The sequence below is a fragment of the Mauremys reevesii genome, linkage group 5 (assembly GCF_016161935.1).
Source record: "Mauremys reevesii isolate NIE-2019 linkage group 5, ASM1616193v1, whole genome shotgun sequence".
NCBI lineage: Eukaryota > Metazoa > Chordata > Testudines > Geoemydidae > Mauremys > Mauremys reevesii.
In genome coordinates, this window is record NC_052627.1 from 116321448 (window position 1) to 116340240 (window position 18793).

The 18793-nt window shown below is 40.9% G+C and overlaps 1 protein-coding gene across 11 annotated transcripts in view; it reads right to left on the minus strand.

Moving 5' to 3' along the window:
- The window catches only part of ABLIM2 (actin binding LIM protein family member 2), a 211972-nt gene that overhangs the window by 15702 nt on the left and 177477 nt on the right, over positions 1-18793 (minus strand). For 9 of the 11 annotated variants that reach the window (XM_039540941.1, XM_039540943.1, XM_039540946.1 and 6 more), the window contains 4 exons: positions 14547-14605; positions 6398-6452; positions 4039-4103; positions 3801-3881 (listed from right to left, as the gene is read on the minus strand). In XM_039540941.1, coding sequence (XP_039396875.1) covers positions 3801-3881; positions 4039-4103; positions 6398-6452; positions 14547-14605 — 260 coding nt within the window. The remainder of the gene's footprint in view (positions 1-3800; positions 3882-4038; positions 4104-6397; positions 6453-14546; positions 14606-18793) is intronic. The other 2 variants (XM_039540944.1, XM_039540951.1) reach the window with 1 other exon arrangement.

Below are 18793 nucleotides of genomic sequence, written 5' to 3' on the forward strand. Positions count from 1 at the left end.
GTATTTTCTGCTTCTGGGGTTCTAGCCATCACCCCTATGATGCTGCAGGGTGCCCCCTCTTACCGTTCCTATGGTGTTTGATTGGAATCCTTCTCTGCTCCTGTGAAGGTATGGGTCAGGGGCTTCCTGGGTTCTGGTCTCCCTCCATCCTCAAAACCTACTGAGCTTACCCACCACATTTCCCTTCTTCATAACTAAGTTACAGGGTTCCTCCTTTTCTATGAGAAGAAATAATGATGAACTGACTTTCTGTGCAAAGCTGTTTAATCCCAACAGTTTTCCAATACAACCCCTCCAAAAAAGAAACAACCAACCAAACAAAAAACCAACAACACAGCAGCCTTCAGTCTGCTCCTGTCACTCAGCTTTGCACATGGTTTGAATGTGCAGATCCATCACCTGTTTTGCCAGTCACTATCATCCTATTAAAATGCTGCTAATTTAATTGTTTAAAAAACTACCAATCCCTAATAAATCCAAGATGCGGCACAAAGAGCTCCTTTTCTCAGATACCCGTTTTAACATAGTACAGCAATTGAGAGGATCAGTTGTCTGGTCCCCTTATCGCTTTCCTACTGCAGGTTTAAAGCAGGTCTTGTTTATTGTTCTTTTGGAAATCACTATGAGATCTTTGAAGTGGTTGGGCTTCTCAAGACTTTAGGCACAGGCCTGCACCTGGTGTGAAGCAGGCTGAGCAACTTTAATGTTAAACAAACAGCAGCCCCAGCTGAGGACAATGTATGAGTTATTGATAATGGCAGCCAGAACATACACTATCCATCCAAAGCAAACTATACATTGTCTAAAAAAAGCAATTTAGTGCAGTGCCTGCTATTCAGACCAGGCTGATGAGTTTAAACAAAGACTCTATTCTTTCATGTGAAAAAAAGATAAAAGAATGCTTTAATGTATAGGATGTGTCCAGATGTGTTTTTCCTTTTCTTGGACTCTTCTTGCCTTTTATTCTGCCTCTGGTGCTTTGCTATACCCTGGGCATAAAACAGCACACATCTAAGACATTATGTTTCTTACAATCAAATCAATATCGCCTGCTGGATAATCAAACAAGAAGCGCATTGAAGCGTTTGAAGAACAAACACCAATTCCAATAAATACCATACAGATCTTTTAAAATTTTTACCATTGTTTAGTCTTTATACAGGAACTTACAACTAGTTCACAGTTTTCCTTTCTTTTCTGCTTAAAGATTAATGCTTTTTCTCTCCTTTTATTGCCAAATATTATATTTTTGACCTTGCAGTTACCCGTTTACATGTAAAACCTTCTTCAAGGACTAAGACTGGTAATCACTGAATTTTTATTTCACAATTATTGAACGACCTCTTAATCCTAAAATTAATCTACAATAATTAGTTAATCATTTACATCAAATCCTGAATTCATTATTCAGTCCTTACCCAGACAAAACTTCCATTGATGCAGTGAATTTTGGATGATAGTGGACTTCAGGAACGGGCCCGTAGAAATTAATTGTTCAACACATTCATTAATGTTAAGATTGGTTTGTTGATATTATGGATCACAGAGCCAAAGGGGAGGTTTCATGGTTTGGGGTTCACTCATGTCCTGATTCTGACACCCGTGTGATGTAATCAACTTTGAAGGAGATATTTCTGATTTACACCAGAGTGAGTGATAGCAGGATCAGATCCCTAGACTCCATGGAAATACAGGTTCAAATTCTAGCAAGATAAACTCAGACTTTTGATATGTTCAGGATAGGTAATTTAGTAACATGCACTTTACTGTGTGGGGTTCTTTTAAAAGCCAAGGGCCTGGCTGTTCAATGTGGATATTCAAGATCCCCTGGAACTTTTTGTGAGTTGTGGGTTGCAATAGTATTATGGTCAAAAAGTCTTCTCCCCACATGTTTGTGAAGGGTGCTGTTTGGCTGTTGGCTGCCACCCTCACCACCCAGGGATGGCTGCATTTCTCTGGTATTGTCTATAGATATACTTAGCTTGTGCAGTGCTTTGGGATACAGATAAATTAGATGCAAATTATTCCTATTGTCTTTATCTTAAGGAGGAGGGAGAAATCTTCCATTTCCCTATCTGTTGCTCAACTATTGGCTGCCCCTTTCACATCTCCGGCATCTATCATGACCAACATCTTTCTGGTTAGGGGAGGCTAGATGGGACTCTATTTCCAGCCTGTCAATATCACACTCTAAATTGACTAGAAAGACACTCAAGTAACACAACATGCTGCTCTTCAATGCTCCCAGCTCTTGCTAGTCTAGGAAGTAATAAAATCAAAGCCAAGAAATTGTCCAGCAACATTGGATCTCCTGCACTACCACCAGGCAGCCAGTGGCTCTCCAGGAACTTGAAAAATAATCCATTCGGGGCTAGTTGAGTGATTATATGATCTATCGGGTGAATTAGAATATACCAAATTCCCTCATGAGGGGATGGCAGTTGGTCCATACAGTGTCATTTTGATCAGAATCTCAGTCCCTAGCAGTGCTGAGCTCAACAGCATGCACATACAGCATGTCCCTAATTAGCATGCATTAGAAATAAAGCACTGTCCTTAATTAACAACAGAACAGTCATAACTGAGAAGCTGCCAGAGTAATTTCATAGATTCAAACTTAATCAGCCTCCATTTTTGCCTGGGTGGCAATTTGCAGCTTTAACTTACATTTAATGAAAATTGGATGTGATACTTAAAAATGAGATTTAATAATCTAACCCCAATGGCTGATTCAGAGCCTAGCCAACACTTCCCATATGTAATAGCAATTTTGTTTGCCTTATTCTCTGACATAATGCAGTTAAAATATACATTCATGTTATGATTTTCAAGCACTTTTTTTGTTTTTATTTTGCAGGTGAGATTTGCATGCACACAGTTCTATAAAACAGCCCCCTTAAACCAGTAACAGTTACAGCCTGTGAAATGAAGTCGCCATGTTGATTAACATGTCTAATTAGACTGACAATACCAAGACTTGGGTTCACCCCACAAGACTTCCATATTTAGAACTTTTACTGGCTTCAGAAATTGTTCTGTATATAAAAAGATTGCAGATTCAGGCCTTTTATTTATGGGAAGCACTCCTGGAATTCTAAATATTTTATATTTTGGAGCAAATTTTTTCACTCTCAAGATTTTCAATTTTGTCATGGTGTATAAATGCCCTGAAAGTTTGTAAACTTTTCTTCTTCTCCATTCATGACCCATTCTGTCAATTTTATCAGACTATTTGTACTCAATTTGTACAAATGATCAAAGTACTAAATCATTTACTCTTTTTTCAAAAAGGATGAGAGGCACAGACCACCCCTGGAAAAGGACCATATCATTTGAAGCAGTAGCCTTGCACTCACAATATTCACTCATGTTATAGTAACTAATTCATTTATTTAAGAGATCAGTAACTTGAAAATGAATGATATCTCCCAAGGTCCAATCCTGCAACGGGCTGAGTTCCTTCAAATTCCATTGAATTCAATGGATGTTAAAAGGACAACATATTTTGCTCAGCACTTCACAGGATAGGGCTCTCAGTGAACTATGTAGACTGATAAGCACTGCTGCCCAAATAAATGATTGCTACAAAACACCAACATCTGGTTAATGGACAAACCTCTACAGACCAGCTGGTGTAAACTGGTCTAGCTCCAAAGAGGTAAAAAAAGCTATGCCAATTTACACCTGTTGAGAATATGACTTCTCCCAAGTTCATTTACACCAATGAGCAACAGTAGAAGTAACTGTAAGTCAGATAACGAATGAACAGAACAAGGATTTCAAAAGCAAATGTTTCCTACCTCCAGTCTGGTCCTGTCCACATCCTTAGGCAGTTTCACCCGAATTCGGTTTGTTACAATAAGCGTTTCATAAGGATAGATCTGTTGCAAAAAGTAACAAAGGCATGAACTCTAGCGAAATGTGCTTCTGCTGTATGGCAATGTGTGTAACTTACAAATTTAAATGGTACATACTTGTATCCATATTTGACATACATATTTCACATGGACACAATAAGAAAAAAGGAACACATTTAACCTTGCTAGGAAGAGGTGAATCTGAGCATTCTCCCAGTGTTGGCATGGCACTTCTTACCTTGTATTCTGTAAGAAAATGGGAAATGGTTTGATAGTTTAGAATACATAAGGATCTTTCATGATTGTACTAGTGCACAGTTAGCAGAGATGAATGTTTCACATTACTGCATTTCTCTCCATTGCTTGACTAGCTGCTGGATAATTGCATTTATAGTTATCTACAGGTAACCTTCTGACCCTGGTGGTCTGGATACCCCTAACATTATCCATTGCTGAAACAATGATGCTGGTAATCTGCATCAAAGACTGATGAGAGAGGCGTCTGCTTCCTGGTGCCATGGGGTTAAACAATGGGTGTCCTTAGCAAAAGCAACCTATGGGGGGGAAATTGGAAATCTTTCTTCTCAAGTGGCTGGTGTGTGAGTTAACTCAGTCTCTTGTCTGAAAGCTCCTCCCTTCCTGCTCTTTACTGAAAATCATTAAAACATACAGATCACTAGGCACATTACAATCTTGGAACGTATGAATATCATCATGTTAACAGAACGTTCCAAAGTGACAACACCCGATGTTTGGACCAATTGAAGTGGAAAGAATGACTGTGGTGAGAATAACGAGGGTTTCTTTTCTGTTCTTTCTAGGGTTACTGGTCCTAACCTAGCATGAGACTAGTCTAGGTCAATGTTGCTGGATATACCATCACACGGCCTCTAATCCCCATAGTACTTTGATGCTTGGAAGGGCAACCAGGATCGTGGGGAGGCTTTTGTGGAACCGCTATTGCCTAAAATATTTAAAATCAGCAATGAAGCTTTTCTTTAAAGCTGTGCTCCCTTATCTACTCAGATACTGAGAATAAATTAAGGATCAACACAAAGCCCTAGAGCAAAGCCTAAGGGTGGGATTTTCAAAAGAGCTTAAGTGACTTAAGAGCAGAAGTTCCCACTTGAGCTCTTTGGAAAAGCCCACCCCAGGTCTAGCTCACCATGATCACAATCAGGTTGACTCATAATAAGGCAAGTTAATGCAGACAGATACTGCTTGTTGAGATCCTGCTAAGGTTTAGGTTCCATTGTAATATAGTGATCACACTTTGTGATCGGTGATTAGACAAAAAGGTTGTTACAAGGAAGAGGGAGGAAAATTGTTCTTCTTAACCTCTGAGGATAGAACAAGAAACAATTGCCTAAAATTGCAGCAACGGAGATCTAGGTTGGACATCAGGAAAAACTTCCTAACTGTCAGGGTGGTTAAGCACTGGAATAAATTGCCTAGGGAGCTTGTGGAATCTCCATCACTGGAGATTTTTAAGAGCAGGCTAGAGAAATATCTGTCAGGAATGGTCTAGATCAAGTGTGGACAAACTATGGCCTAGGGGCTGCATCCGGCCCTACAGATATTTTAATCCGGCCCTTGAGATTCAGCTGGCTCCTGGAAGCAGCAGTATGTCCCCGCTCTGCCTCCTATGCATAGGGGCAGCCAGGGGGCTCCACACATTGCCCCCGCAGCTCCCATTGGCCAGCAACCACAGCCAATGGGAGCTGCAGGGGCAGTGCCTATGGACGGGGCAGCGTGCAGAGCCACCTGGCCACACCTCTGCATAGGAGCTAGAGGGAGGACATGCTGCTGCTTCCGGGAGCTGATTGAGGTAAACGCTGCCCAGAGCCTGTGCCCCAACCCCCCCGCACCCCAATGCCCTTCCCCAGCCCTGATCTCCCTCCCGCACTCCAAACCCGTCAGTCCCAGCCCAGAGCACCCTCAACCCGATCCCCAGCCCCACCCCAGAACCCGCATTCCCAGCCGAAGCCCTCACCTCCTCCTGCACCCCAACCCCCCACACACACATTTTGTGAGCATTCATGGCCCGTCATACAATTTCCATACCCAGATGTGGCCCTCGGGTCAAAAAGTTTGCCCACCTCTGGTCTAGATATTACTTAGTCCTGCCATGAATGCAGGGGACTGGATTAGATGACCTCTCGAGGTCCCTTCCAGTCCTATGATTCTATGATTTTAGACTGAATTTCCTCTCTGCCTTTGGAATAAGAATATCGCTGGCTAACAAAAGAGCACAACGGAGGCCACTGCCCAGTGCTGGGGCATGGGGGTACTGGGTCTGATTCAATTTATGATGGCAGTACTCTATACTTCACCTTCTCAATAAGGTAAAAAATAAAGAACAACAGCGGCTGATTCTCTGTGATAGACAAACTGTTGAGCTGTGCTACCATCTAGCCATCGTTAACAGAGCCATGAGAGGATCTCATAGGGTAACAGTAGTAACAGCATGTTAACAAACCCCATACAAGGGGCAAAACACATGAAAGACAGGAGTGACTGAGAATCATCTCTCCAAGTACCTCTCATCCCCCAACCGGCATCTTGGTCTGTTTCATAGTGGCCCATACTTGCAGTCTGGAAGAGCAAGAAACAAAGAATGTAGCAAGAAACTAAAACAAACAAAATAGTAGGTAAAACACTGTAGATGAAAATAAGAAAGCCTCCCTGCATAATCAAAGCACAAATCCTTTTAAGGAAGTATACACTTTTATTATAACACAGTCTAACTTTTCCAAGCAGGCAACTGAAGCAGGTGCAAAATAACTCAGTGTACAAATGCAGAGAGGCAGTTGTGCAAACAGAAACAAAGACATTCTCAAATCAATGGTTTTCAACTATGGATGTATGTTTTTCAAACAACCTCCAGAGGAGATAACACAAATCCAGAGCCTGAGCAGCCTTAGGAAATGCTGCAAAACCTTCCTCTTTGAAAAATTCTTTTCACCATAAGAATGAGTTGTGAGTTCAATCCTTGAGGGGGCCATTTAGGGAACTGGGGTAAAAATCTGTCGGGATTGGTCCTGCTTTGAGCAGGGGGTTGGACTAGATGACATCCTGAGGTCCCTTCCAACCCTGAGATTCTATGATATAATGAGACTAACACTGACACTCCTGTTCTTGCTCTATACCTCTACCAAAAATACTGAAACCAAAATCCCTCCCCCAAAGAGAATTTAATCCATTAAAAGGCAGACGTGCTAGAGACTCCTTGAAATTAATGAGGGACTTCACTATTGCTATTTATTTTATGTTGAAAGTGCTGAGATTCTACGGTGATCAGTGGCAGTATCAAACAGATGATTAGATAGACAGACACCTAAGGCCAGATTCTCGATCCCTCATATATCCCCTGTGCTTCACTCCACAGCTAACTGAGGCTGCTCTAACTTGAGCTCCAATCCCCAGCATCCCCCCAGGATCAAAGAGATGGAAAAGTAGCAGAAAGTCACCTATACCCTCCCTCCCAACAGGTGTGCTGAACCAGGGTTTTGAAGACCTGCCACTATGGGCGAAGGCTAGAGGTTTTGCAATAGACTAATAGCGTTAGGCACCCAAATCCCATTGAAATTGAGTGGAAGTTGAGAGCGTCAAAAATCCCTAGGCTCTTTGGAAATTCACAGCCCAAATTTTGCCCTCAGCTTCAGTTGCCAATAAAGGCAGTAAGAGTTGTGTGCATGTGATACGGCATTCTCTGTCTTCCTTCTGATTGACGAATGCTACTGATGAGTTGACTGACATTACAGGATACTGGAAAAACAGTGTTTTTGTTTTAAGTCCTGAGGTTCATTCTTGTCTGATCAGGGATGAGTCACATGCACAGCCATGTTTACAGATCCTGCAAGGCCCCTTTTTTTGTTTTATTTTATTATTCAGCATTGCGAGAACTGATTAAAAATAACAAACCATAAAAGTTGGTACGAGCCTGCATTCCAAACAGAGAACAGCTATGCTGAAAAGAATGCCACAGTTTTGGCCTAAAGGACTTGACCGTGCACGACCTTTTCAACTCATGAAGTTTACATGCCCGTTTCAACTTTTGCATTGCATAGACGGGAGAAATATTGCCACCTGCTGGTCACAAATGTCTGTTGCACAGTTTAATTCTGAATAGTAAACTGTTCTACTGCAAACATACTTGTTGCACAATGCTACATAACTGTCTTTGTTCCTCCCCATTTTGGTGGGTGTGTATGCCTGCCAGAGCACTTACGGATTAATCTATGCACCACTCAGCATGCAGGGGCTACAATTTTGCCTTGAGCAGCTCCATACTCCCTCTCCTGCCTGTGAACTCATGAAAGGGATGGATACAACAGCCCTTAGTAACTATTCACAACATATTATGCGCCTGCGAACCTAATTTATTAAGATTACAAGAAATAATTTCTATCACAGCATCAAAAATAATAAACTACCAATCTCCCTTGGTTGCTGATTTTTATCCAGATGCCTTAACTATTATTATTAATTATTTGTATTACTGTAGTGCTTATAAGCCCCAGTCACAAACCAGGACCCTATTGTGTTAGGTGCTGTACAAACACAGAACAAAAAGAGAGCACTTGCCCCACGAAGCTTACAGTCTAAGTAGCTGTAAGAACTCCCCAGTTTTACTAATTCAAAGGCATTTCCTAATCTCCCTGTTGCCTCAGATTAGAATAATTCTTACCAACAAATCAGTCAGATATCAACCACTGTTTCCCTAACTAACGTATACTGTATAGGCAGACATTGGAAGTCAAATCCTACTGAGGAAAAGGAGCAAAAACTCTGGCAAGTCAAATGTAAAAGTATAATTAGGGAGGCCAAGACAAAATTTGAGGAGCAACTAACTAAAGACACTAAAACTAACAGCAAAATATTTTCTAAAGCACCTCAGAAGCAGGAAGCCTGCCAGACAATCAGTGGGGCCACAGGACAATCAAAGTGTTAAAGGAGAACTCAAGACAAAATTGTTGCAGAGAAGCTAAATTAATTATTTGTATCGGCCTTTTCTGTACAGGATGTGCCATCCTTTTTCAGTGACAGATCTGAGGAACTGTCCCAGATTGAGGTGTCAATAGAGGTGGTTTTGGAACACATTGATAAATTAAACAGTAATAAGTCACCAGGACCAGATGGTATTCACCTAAGCGTTCTCATGGAACTTATAGCTTAGCGGTTTGAGCATTGGCCTGTTAAACCCAGGGTGGTGAGTTCAGCCCTTAAGGGGGCCACTTAGGGATCTGGGGCAAAATCAGTACTTGGTCCTGCTAGTGAAGGCAGGGGGCTGGACTTGATGACATTTTGGGGTCCCTTCCCTATGCTAACCATGGTATGGCACCTATTGCTTAAATCAGCCTTTATACCAGATGACTGGAGGGTAGCTAATATAATGCTGATTTTAAAAAAGGCTCCAGAGGCGATCCTGGCAATTACAGGCCAGTAAACGTAACTTTAGTAGTAGGCAGACTGGATGAAGTTATAGGAAAGAACAGAACTACCAGATACATAGATAAACATGACATTTTGGGAAACAGTGAACACGGTTTTTGTAAAGAGAAATCATGCCTCACCAACCTATTAGGATTCTTAGAGGGAGTCAACAAGCATGTGGACAAGGATAAGTACTCCTGTTCTTTTTGCAGATACAGACTAACACGCTGCTACTCTGAAACCAGTGGATATAATGTACCTGGAATTTCAGGAAGCATTTGACAAGGTCCCTTACCAAAGGCTATTAAGCAAAGTAAGCAGGCATGGAATAAGAGGGAAGGTTCTCTCATGGACCAGTAACTGGTTAAAAGATAGGAAACAAAAGGTAAGAATAAATGGTTTTCACAATGGAGAGAGGTAAATAGTGGGGTCCACCAAGGATCAGTACAGGACATGTGCTGTTCAACGTATTCATAAATGATTTTTAAAAGGAGGCAAACAGTGAGATGGCAAAATTTGCAAATGATACAAAATTACTCCAGACAGTTAATTCCAAAGCTGACTGCAAAGAGTTACAAAAGGATCTCATGAAACTGGGTGACCGGGCAACGAAATGGCAGTTGAAATTCAATGCTGAGAAGTGCAAAATAATGCACATTGGAAAAAGTGATCCTAACTATGCATATAAAATTATTGAGTCTAAATTAGCTGTTACCACTCAAGAAAGATCTTGGTGTCATTATGGATTGTTCTTTGAAACGTCCACTCAGTGTGCAGTGGAAGTCAAAAGCTAACAGAATGTTAGGAACCATTAGGAATGATAACAAATGAAACAGAAAATATCATAATGCCACTTTATAAAATCATGGTATGCTCACACCTTGAATACAGCATACGGTTCTGGTCGCCCCATCTCAGAAAAGATATATTTGAATTGGGAAAAGTACAGAGAAGGACAACAAAATGATTAGGGGTATGGAACAGCCTCCATATGGGGAGAGATTAAAAAGCCTGTGACTGCTGATCTTAGGAAAGAGATGACTAAGGGGAGGAATTAATAGAGGTCTATAAAACCAAGAATGGTATGGAGTAAGTGAATAGGGAAGTGTTATTTACCCTTTCACATACCACAAGAACTAGGGGTCACCCAAAGAAATTAATCAGCACCACGTTTAAACCAAACAAAAGGAAGTACTTCTTCATGCAACACAAAGTCAACCTGTGGAACTCATTGCCAGGGGATGTTATGAAAGTCAAAAGTACCACTGGGTTCAAAAAAGAATTAGATAAGTTCCTGGAGGAAAGGTCTGTCAATGTCTATTAGCCAAGATGGACAGAGATGCAACTCCATGCTACAGGTTTCCCTAAACCTCTGGCTGTCAGAAGCTGGGACTGGACGACAGGGGATGGATCTCTCAAAATTGCCATTCTGTTCATTCCCCCGGAAGCAGCTGACACTGGCCACTGTCAGAAGACAGGATATCAGGGCTAGACCCAAACTTTTCAGGGTCTTGCCCCCTCATCCCGGGGGCAGGGCTGCAGCTCAAGGGGAGGACACAGTTATGGGGAAGGGGACCGAGGCTGGGACCACAGCTGTGGGCGGACCCAGGAGTGAAGGCTCAGCTGTACTCCTGAACATTCCTCTGTGTTCACCCAGGGGGCACGCCCCATAGTCTGAGGACCTTTGGGCTAGATCAGGGGTCGGCAACCTTTCAGAAGCGGTGTGCCGAGTCTTCATTTATTCACTCTAATTTAAGGTTTCGCATGCCAGTAATACATTTTAATGTTTTTAGAAGATCTCTTTCTATAAGTCTGTAATATATAACTAAACTATTGTTGTATGTAAAGTAAATAAAGTTTTTAAAATGTTTAAGAAGCTTCATTTAAAATTAAATTAAAATGCAGAGCCCCCTAGACTAGTGGCCAGAACTTGGGCAGTGTGAGTGCCGCTGAAAATCAGCTCGCATGCCACCTTCGGCACACGTGCCATAGGTTGCCTACTCCTGGGCTAGATGGACCATAGGTCTCACCCAATATGGCCATTCTAATGTTCTTATATTTAGGCCATTTGTCCGATTTTAAATCAGAGTGTCCTATTTTTGTGTGGTTTGTTCCTCAGCTGGTACTGAGACAAAACCAGATATGGTTTTGTCCAGTATTGTATGGTGATGCCCAGGGGCGGCCCGTTCATATAGGCGAACTAGGCAGTCGCCTAGGGTGCAAGTTAAATGGGGCACCAAATTTGAGGGGGGGGGGGGGAAAAAAAAAATCAAATTTAAATAAATAAATAAATAAAAAACCCGGAAAAAGATAAAAAAAACACAAATAAAATAATGAAGATGTCATTATTTCAATTCCCATGTTCGTATGGAGGGAATATGAATTATAATTCATTTCTTTACATTTCTGAGAATTTATTAATATGTCAAATTTTTTAAAAAATTTACGACATAGGGTCAAGATGACCCACTCCGCAATTTTGATAAGCAATAACTCAGCCACAATGAAACACATCTGCCAACGGCGAGAGCTGCAATGCTAGTGACATATAATTCAAATATACATCAAGGTCGCATAGCCGGAAATTCATATAGAGCAGAAAGTCAGCATTGACTTATGAAAATTCAAAAGACATTGATGCTACAGATTTGTGTAGTGAGCTTCAGGGTTTTTCAAGACGACTTAAGAAACATTCCACTCCTGAAGAAGTACAGAAGTTTGTTTGTGAAAATAAACTCACAGTTTTCCAAACATTTTTATAGCTCTACGCATTCTTTTAACTTTGCCAGTTTCTGTAGCTAGTGTGGAATGTAGCTTCTCAAAGTTAAAATTGATAAAAACATATCTGGACTTGCCACAATGTCAGTAAAGCATGAAATAGCTGGAAAATTGGATCTAAACGAACTAGTGACTGAATTTTTAAAACTTAAAGCAAGAAAAGTCATGTTTTAAGAGCACAGAGTGTTTTTTATTCAAGTGTTTTCTGTAAATACAGGTTAAAGTTCATTGAAGAGTTTTCTTATTTCTTTTTGTATTGGATGTGGTGGTAATGGCAGTTACAGCAGGATAGCATAATGGATGATTTTGGATTTGTAATAATAAAAATGATAATTAATATTTTTAATGCATTTTTATTTGAGATTGGACTGAAATATCATCTAGCTGTTGTGTACAAATCTATTCTGAAAATTTCATCTCTCTATTTTATCTGACCTCAGAAACATTGGTTGGATAGACGGACAAACCGAATAATTAAGCCTCTGTTTAAAAACAAACAAACAAACAAAAAACGCTTAAAAACATTAAAAGGAAAAAAGGGGCAAAATGTTTCCCAGCTTACCAAAAACCTCAGCCTAGATCTGCCCTTGGTGTTGGGGGTGGGGGGCGACGATAGCACGGTTCGCCTAGGGCGCCAGTTGCTGGCAGCTAGTCGAGGGCTGCCTCTGGGGATGCCATTTTGAAGAGCACATGGCTCTACTCACGCCGGTGTGACCTTGCACATGGCATAACTCCACTGTTCTCTTTGGGGTTGAATTCAGAGTGTCAGACACTGGGCTCAACACCAAGACTGCTAGTTGTTTTATATTAACAGGACGTACATTTCAAAAAAATGCATACAAATATATTCAACATTTCAGCCAGGCTATGGCACTTGCACTCTTGCTGCTCCCCGTGATTAATTGGAGGTCATTCTCTTGTCTTCAGTAAAATACAGCCTAGATCACATAGTGTAGTTGTTTTCAAACTTCCTTTTGGAGACAGTAGTGCAATGACTATCATCAGCCTCATCATCAACTGTACAGGAGAACCTCAGAGTTGCAAACAACTCAGGAATGGAGGTTGTTCGTAAATCTGAAATATTCTTAACTCTGAACAAAACATTGTGCTTGTTCTTTCAAAAGCCTACAACTGAATATTGACTTAATACAGCTTTGAAACTTTACTATGTGGAAGAAAAAATGCTGCTTTCCCTTAATTTTTTTAGTACTTTATGTTTAACACATTACCGTACTGTATTCGAGAGGGCGCGGAGAGGGGGGAGGTGTGTGGTTGACTGCTCAGTTTGTAATCCTGGTGGCTGTAACTCTGAGGTCCTACTTAAGTGCCTAGGAGCCCCATGATGGACAAGGACCTCATTGTGATAGGTGCAGTACAAACACAAAACAAGACAGTCACTGCCTCAAAGAGCCTACAATAACTATCATTAGATACCTGTAAAAGCAGCAAAGAATCCTGTGGCACCTTATAGACTAACAGACATTTTAGAGCATGAGCTTTCGTGGGTGAATACCCACTTCGGATGCATCCGAAGTGGGTATTCACCCACGAAAGCTCATGCTCTAAAACGTCTGTTAGTCTATAAGGTGCCACAGGATTCTTTGCTGCTTTTACAGATCCAGACTAACACGGCTACCCCTCTGATATTAGATACCTGTGCTTCTCTCTCTCCTCCTCCCCCTACTCCCTCCCTTTTTCTGATAAAAGAAAAAAGAAAATCTAGGAAACCTACATATATGAACACTGGAAAAAAATCAGATTACCCATGTCAGGAAATGCAACCCACCTGTGGATTGCTTCCCCTTTTCTCTAAGGCCTGGTCTACACTGGGGGGGGGGGGGGGGGTTGAACTAAGGTACGCAAGTTCAGCTACGCGAATAGCGTAGCTGAACTCGAAGTACCTTCGTTCGAAGTACTTACCCGTCCTCACGGCGCAGGATCGAAGTCCGCGGCTCCCCCGTCAACTCCGCCACCGCCATTCGCGGTGGTGGAGTTCCGGAGTCGACGGGAGCGCGTTCGGAGTTCGATATATCGCGTCTAGATGAGACGAGATATATCGAACTCCGAGAAGTCGATCGCTACCTGCCGACCTGGGCGGGTAGTATGGACGTACCCTAACATAGGAGAGCTAGCTTGCTTTAAATAGATGCCCGTCTTTCTCAACGATTAATTTAACACTTACTGAGTTCTGTTAATATGTGCAGACTACATTTTTGGATCTGTGTTTGTTTTGGGAGAAAAATAAGACTCTTAATGCTCATGCAACACACAATTAAAGAGAAGCCTCAATCTGGCTGACTGCTTGCTGAAGGCAGACATGGCTGAACTCCCTTGGCATATGAATGTGTTAGGCAGAGCTGATAGCCAAAAGTCTTTAAAGAGCTCTATGTTATTTGTGATTATCTACCTGGTTACTAAGCTGTGTATTTATGGTACAATATTAGCAGGTGTAACGCATTCTATACTAATACCTACCTGGTGCAATCCGTTCTTTCCGTAGCCAGGAAGAGAAGCAGATTTGGCATATGGGAATCCTGTAAAAGACACAATATGTATTGAGAGATTTTTGCAAAAACCTTTACAATTTAATTAATAAAAACAAGCACAGAATACAAGAAACCAATTGCAAGAGCTATCGCCCAGCCTCTGAGATACAGTACAGATGTGTATGGTTCATCTCAGTCTTGCGGGAGGTTTTTAAAAAGAGAAATATATCCGTATCTATAATTCATATCACGTCAGGTTGGGATCATCCCAGATCTCAGAAGATTGCATGCTTCGCAGATGGGGACGGGGAAGACCTCTGAGGAACAATTTGGTGCGGTAGAGAGTGGTACTGAGGACAAAGTCAGAGGTAACCTCTCTGACTCATTGCTGAGCTACTACCCCAGAATGGTAACAAACGTGCCATTATTTCAGAGGTTCTGCCAACTTGCATTCCTGGCACCTTTTGTAAGAATATGGTGAAATTCCAGTTTAAGAACAGCTTTTTGCCCCCACTAAATTTGCTCTGCAGTTTCAACGGGAAAAGGTATTTTCTGTTTCCAGTCTTAAACTGGTGTGTAGTGTTAGGTGCTGTTAAATAGTTATTTCATTTCTCCCTGAGGTGGCTGCATTTCAGCGGTGGGTAAAATGATCTTTGGGTATTGTTCAGATACTCTGGCATCACTAGAGATGCCCGGATCTCTTTCTACTGCCATTTTCAAACCTCCTTCGTAAATAATCAGTCTATTAGCCAGACCTTTTGAAGGTATAAATCTGTACAGCTCCCTTCACTAGTTCTTTGCCAATTTACACAAGCAGAGGATCTAATCCTGTATGTTTAGAAAGGAGATGAATAAGAGGGGACACACTAAAGGTAGAGAAAACAATGAATGGTGTAAGAGAAAGTAAACTGGGCACTCCTATTTATACTTCCTTATTACCTGAGACTGAGGAGATGGTCGATGGAACTGAAAAGCTAAATATTTTAAAATGATAAAAGGAAAAAGGTGCATGCACCATCTGTGGAACTCATTGCCACAAGATCTCACTGTGGCCAGAAGCTTGGCAGGATGCCAGAAAGATAAAGGCATTTATATGAGTAATGTTAAAATCCACAAGTACAGTAGATAGGGTTCATTTAAAAAAATAGGGTATAAACTAGCTACTGATTCATGGGATCAGGAAGAAATTACACTATAATTGTCCATTATGGAGGATTCTTGCACCTTCCTCTGAAGAAAGTGGTACTGGCCATTGTTAGTGACAGGATATTGAATTCTATGGATCAGTTATCTGACCCAATACGGCAAACTCTATGTTCCTACTTAAAGAACTAAGTGTATTATTTATTATTAGCTACTATTTTGTATTGCAGTAGCATCTAGAGCTCCAATCAGGAATCCAGACCACATTGCATTAGGCACTGAACATACAAACGATAAAGTTACAGTCCCTGTCCTGGCCTATCAAACAGATTAGTGAAGAACACTACTGGGGAGACCAATTCCTGTGACCTCTCTGCCCTGCAGAGCAGTGACACTGAGTAGATGGCTGACATGGCTTAGTGTTATCCCAAAATATTGTGACTTTACTGCATATGTAAAGGGATAGGTTAAAATAGGAATAATGAAAAGGTGTAAAGTCCTATATTCAAATTATTTAGGAACATAGGAATTGCAGTGTCAGAAGGGATCAAAGGTTTGTCTCATGCAGTTTCCTGCTTCTAATGGTGGCCTCTTCTGGTTTGTGAAATACCCAGTGAGAATTTCCCACCATGCTCCTAGTTAATGGTGGAATATTATAGCACCAAAGGGAAATGCTTTGGTGCAAAGGAAACAGTTTAGAATTAACAAACTTCCTTTAATATCTAACAGTTTGGGAGTTTTACATCCTAAACTTAATGAGGACAAGCATTCATTTCAGGATGAACATGGTGAATTTTGTGTGTGAAAATCAGAGAAGTGAAGTACAGGCGACATCTTGTGGCCATTTGGAAAACTTCCAGGGGTGAAATCCTGGCCTAATTAAAGTCAATGGGAAAACTTCCATTGACTTCTACAGGGGACAACATTTCATTCCATAGGAAGTTCTCAGGTATATTATATACTACCTTATTCCTGGTTGCTTTTCTTTGAATGAAACAATCTAGACTGAACTAGCCAACATACTAGTAACAACTGCAAACATCAGATGCTAAATGCTTCTGCAGTATCTTGTAGAGTTTTTGCGTACTTGACTGATGTGTGACAATCTGTCCTTACCAATGCAGATACTATAGACTCATCAGCTATATTGTAAATTGATATGGCTCCTTGCATGCCATTCATGCTAATCTGAAATGTGATGAGACTGCATTTCACCATAGGCTAACTGGGGCCAGATTTACAAAGGCATTTAGGTGTCTAAAAATGCAAATAGGCACTTAATGGGATTTTCAGAAGTGCGTATCTGCATCTTTAGGCACTTCAATACTTTTGAAAATCTGGCCTTTGGTCTTTAAAATTAAGGATTATAGTAACAAAAACAGAAACAACTTATACTTATAGATGACAAGTTAAAAAGTGAATGTATATTTCACAGCCAAAATATTAAACAGCTGTTTTTGAGAGGAAAATATAAGGCACAACTGCATTACACTGCAAGAAAATAATAATAGCATCTAGCTCTTATATAGCTTTTTTTCAAGCACAGATCTCAAAGCCAGAAGCAGATCCAGGATTAGAACCCAGGTATCCCAAGTCCTGGTCCAATAATATATCCACAAGGCAAAAAAGCTTTATATATGCACAATGTGTACTTCCTGCTACATGGTAACCAGCCTGTCACTGAAGAAAGGGAACTATTAAAACACTGAAAACTAAAGAAACATCATAGTAGTATTGCCATTTGACTAACTCTGTGCCCAGCGAGTGTACATAACCATGTGTTCCTGACACGGTTACTCTTGTTCTTCTTTTATCACCTCCAATTGTATGTTTCATCTTGCCTTAAATTAGCTCTAACTATGTGATTCTGTTTTGGGGCCTCTAAGTGCTATCACAATACAAGGAATAAGTAATAATAGTAACAAGCTAAGCATCAAAGGATCATCTGGGAAGTGGTACAATACCAGTGAGTTAAACGAACATTTGTAGAGCTTCTTTTGCACCATTTCAGACCCCAAAATCAAGAATGTCTGTGGTTCAGGAAATAGTAACTGTTGAATTGCCTTTAACTTCTCAAGTTGAATGAGTGGCAGTATAATGCACCAGAAATCTATGTCGAACCATTTATGGACACTGTGTTTTTGTAAATCAATACAGATTTTCTTAGAAGAGCTATTTGTAGCAATCAACCTTCAAAAAAAAAAAGTTCAAATTCACTGAGGAATCCTATTCAGTTACTACTATGTTATTCTGTACTACTATGTACTAAACCTACCTACCATAATATACATATGTATGTCCCAGTTACATAGCAGCAAGATATTTATGCAGACATTATGTAAGCAAGAAAAGATAAACAAAACTTAGGACAATGATTGAGTCTTGAATACAACAGATCACACCAATACATGAAGTGGTCTGATACACCATTGGTGCCCAAAGTGCCCATGAGCTTTGAATGAGAGAAATGTTTTGTACAGAACAGAGATAACCATTACTAGCAGTAAATATATACTTCTCTCCAGATACAGGTGTACACACACACACACAAAACCAAATAGAGTTGATAAGGTATAGGTATTTGGATATTCAGCACTTTCCAAACTATATGCAAGGGTTGGAGGGGAAGGGGAGTTCAGCATTTTAATGCCCTCTAGCTTTTTCTTCAGCTTGACACGGTAATGCCTGAAATGGTATCCATGAATAAAATCTCTCCCACTAAGAGAGCTCAGTGGGCATACAAGGCCTAAGTCACTTTGACACCTAGCCTATAATATTAATATCAGACAGAAAAAAAATGCACTAGGGTGGAGCAATCGTTACTATGGTGTCTAGTTATTACCGAGTTCAATTGTGGCTTTGCCACAAGACTTCTGTAATGGGCAGGACATTGTTGCTCTGCCCCAGAAGCAGACCTGGAACCAGAATGTGCTTCAGCGAGCCACTTGCAGCCCCCTCTTGCTCTGTGGGGGAAGTAATCTGTGCCAGACCTACACCTGACATACATTATTTTCCTCACTGTGCTGACTAAACTGCACTGACCAACTCATTGGGTTTAGGGGTGGGGCTAAGGTTCTCTTCACTCCCCATCCA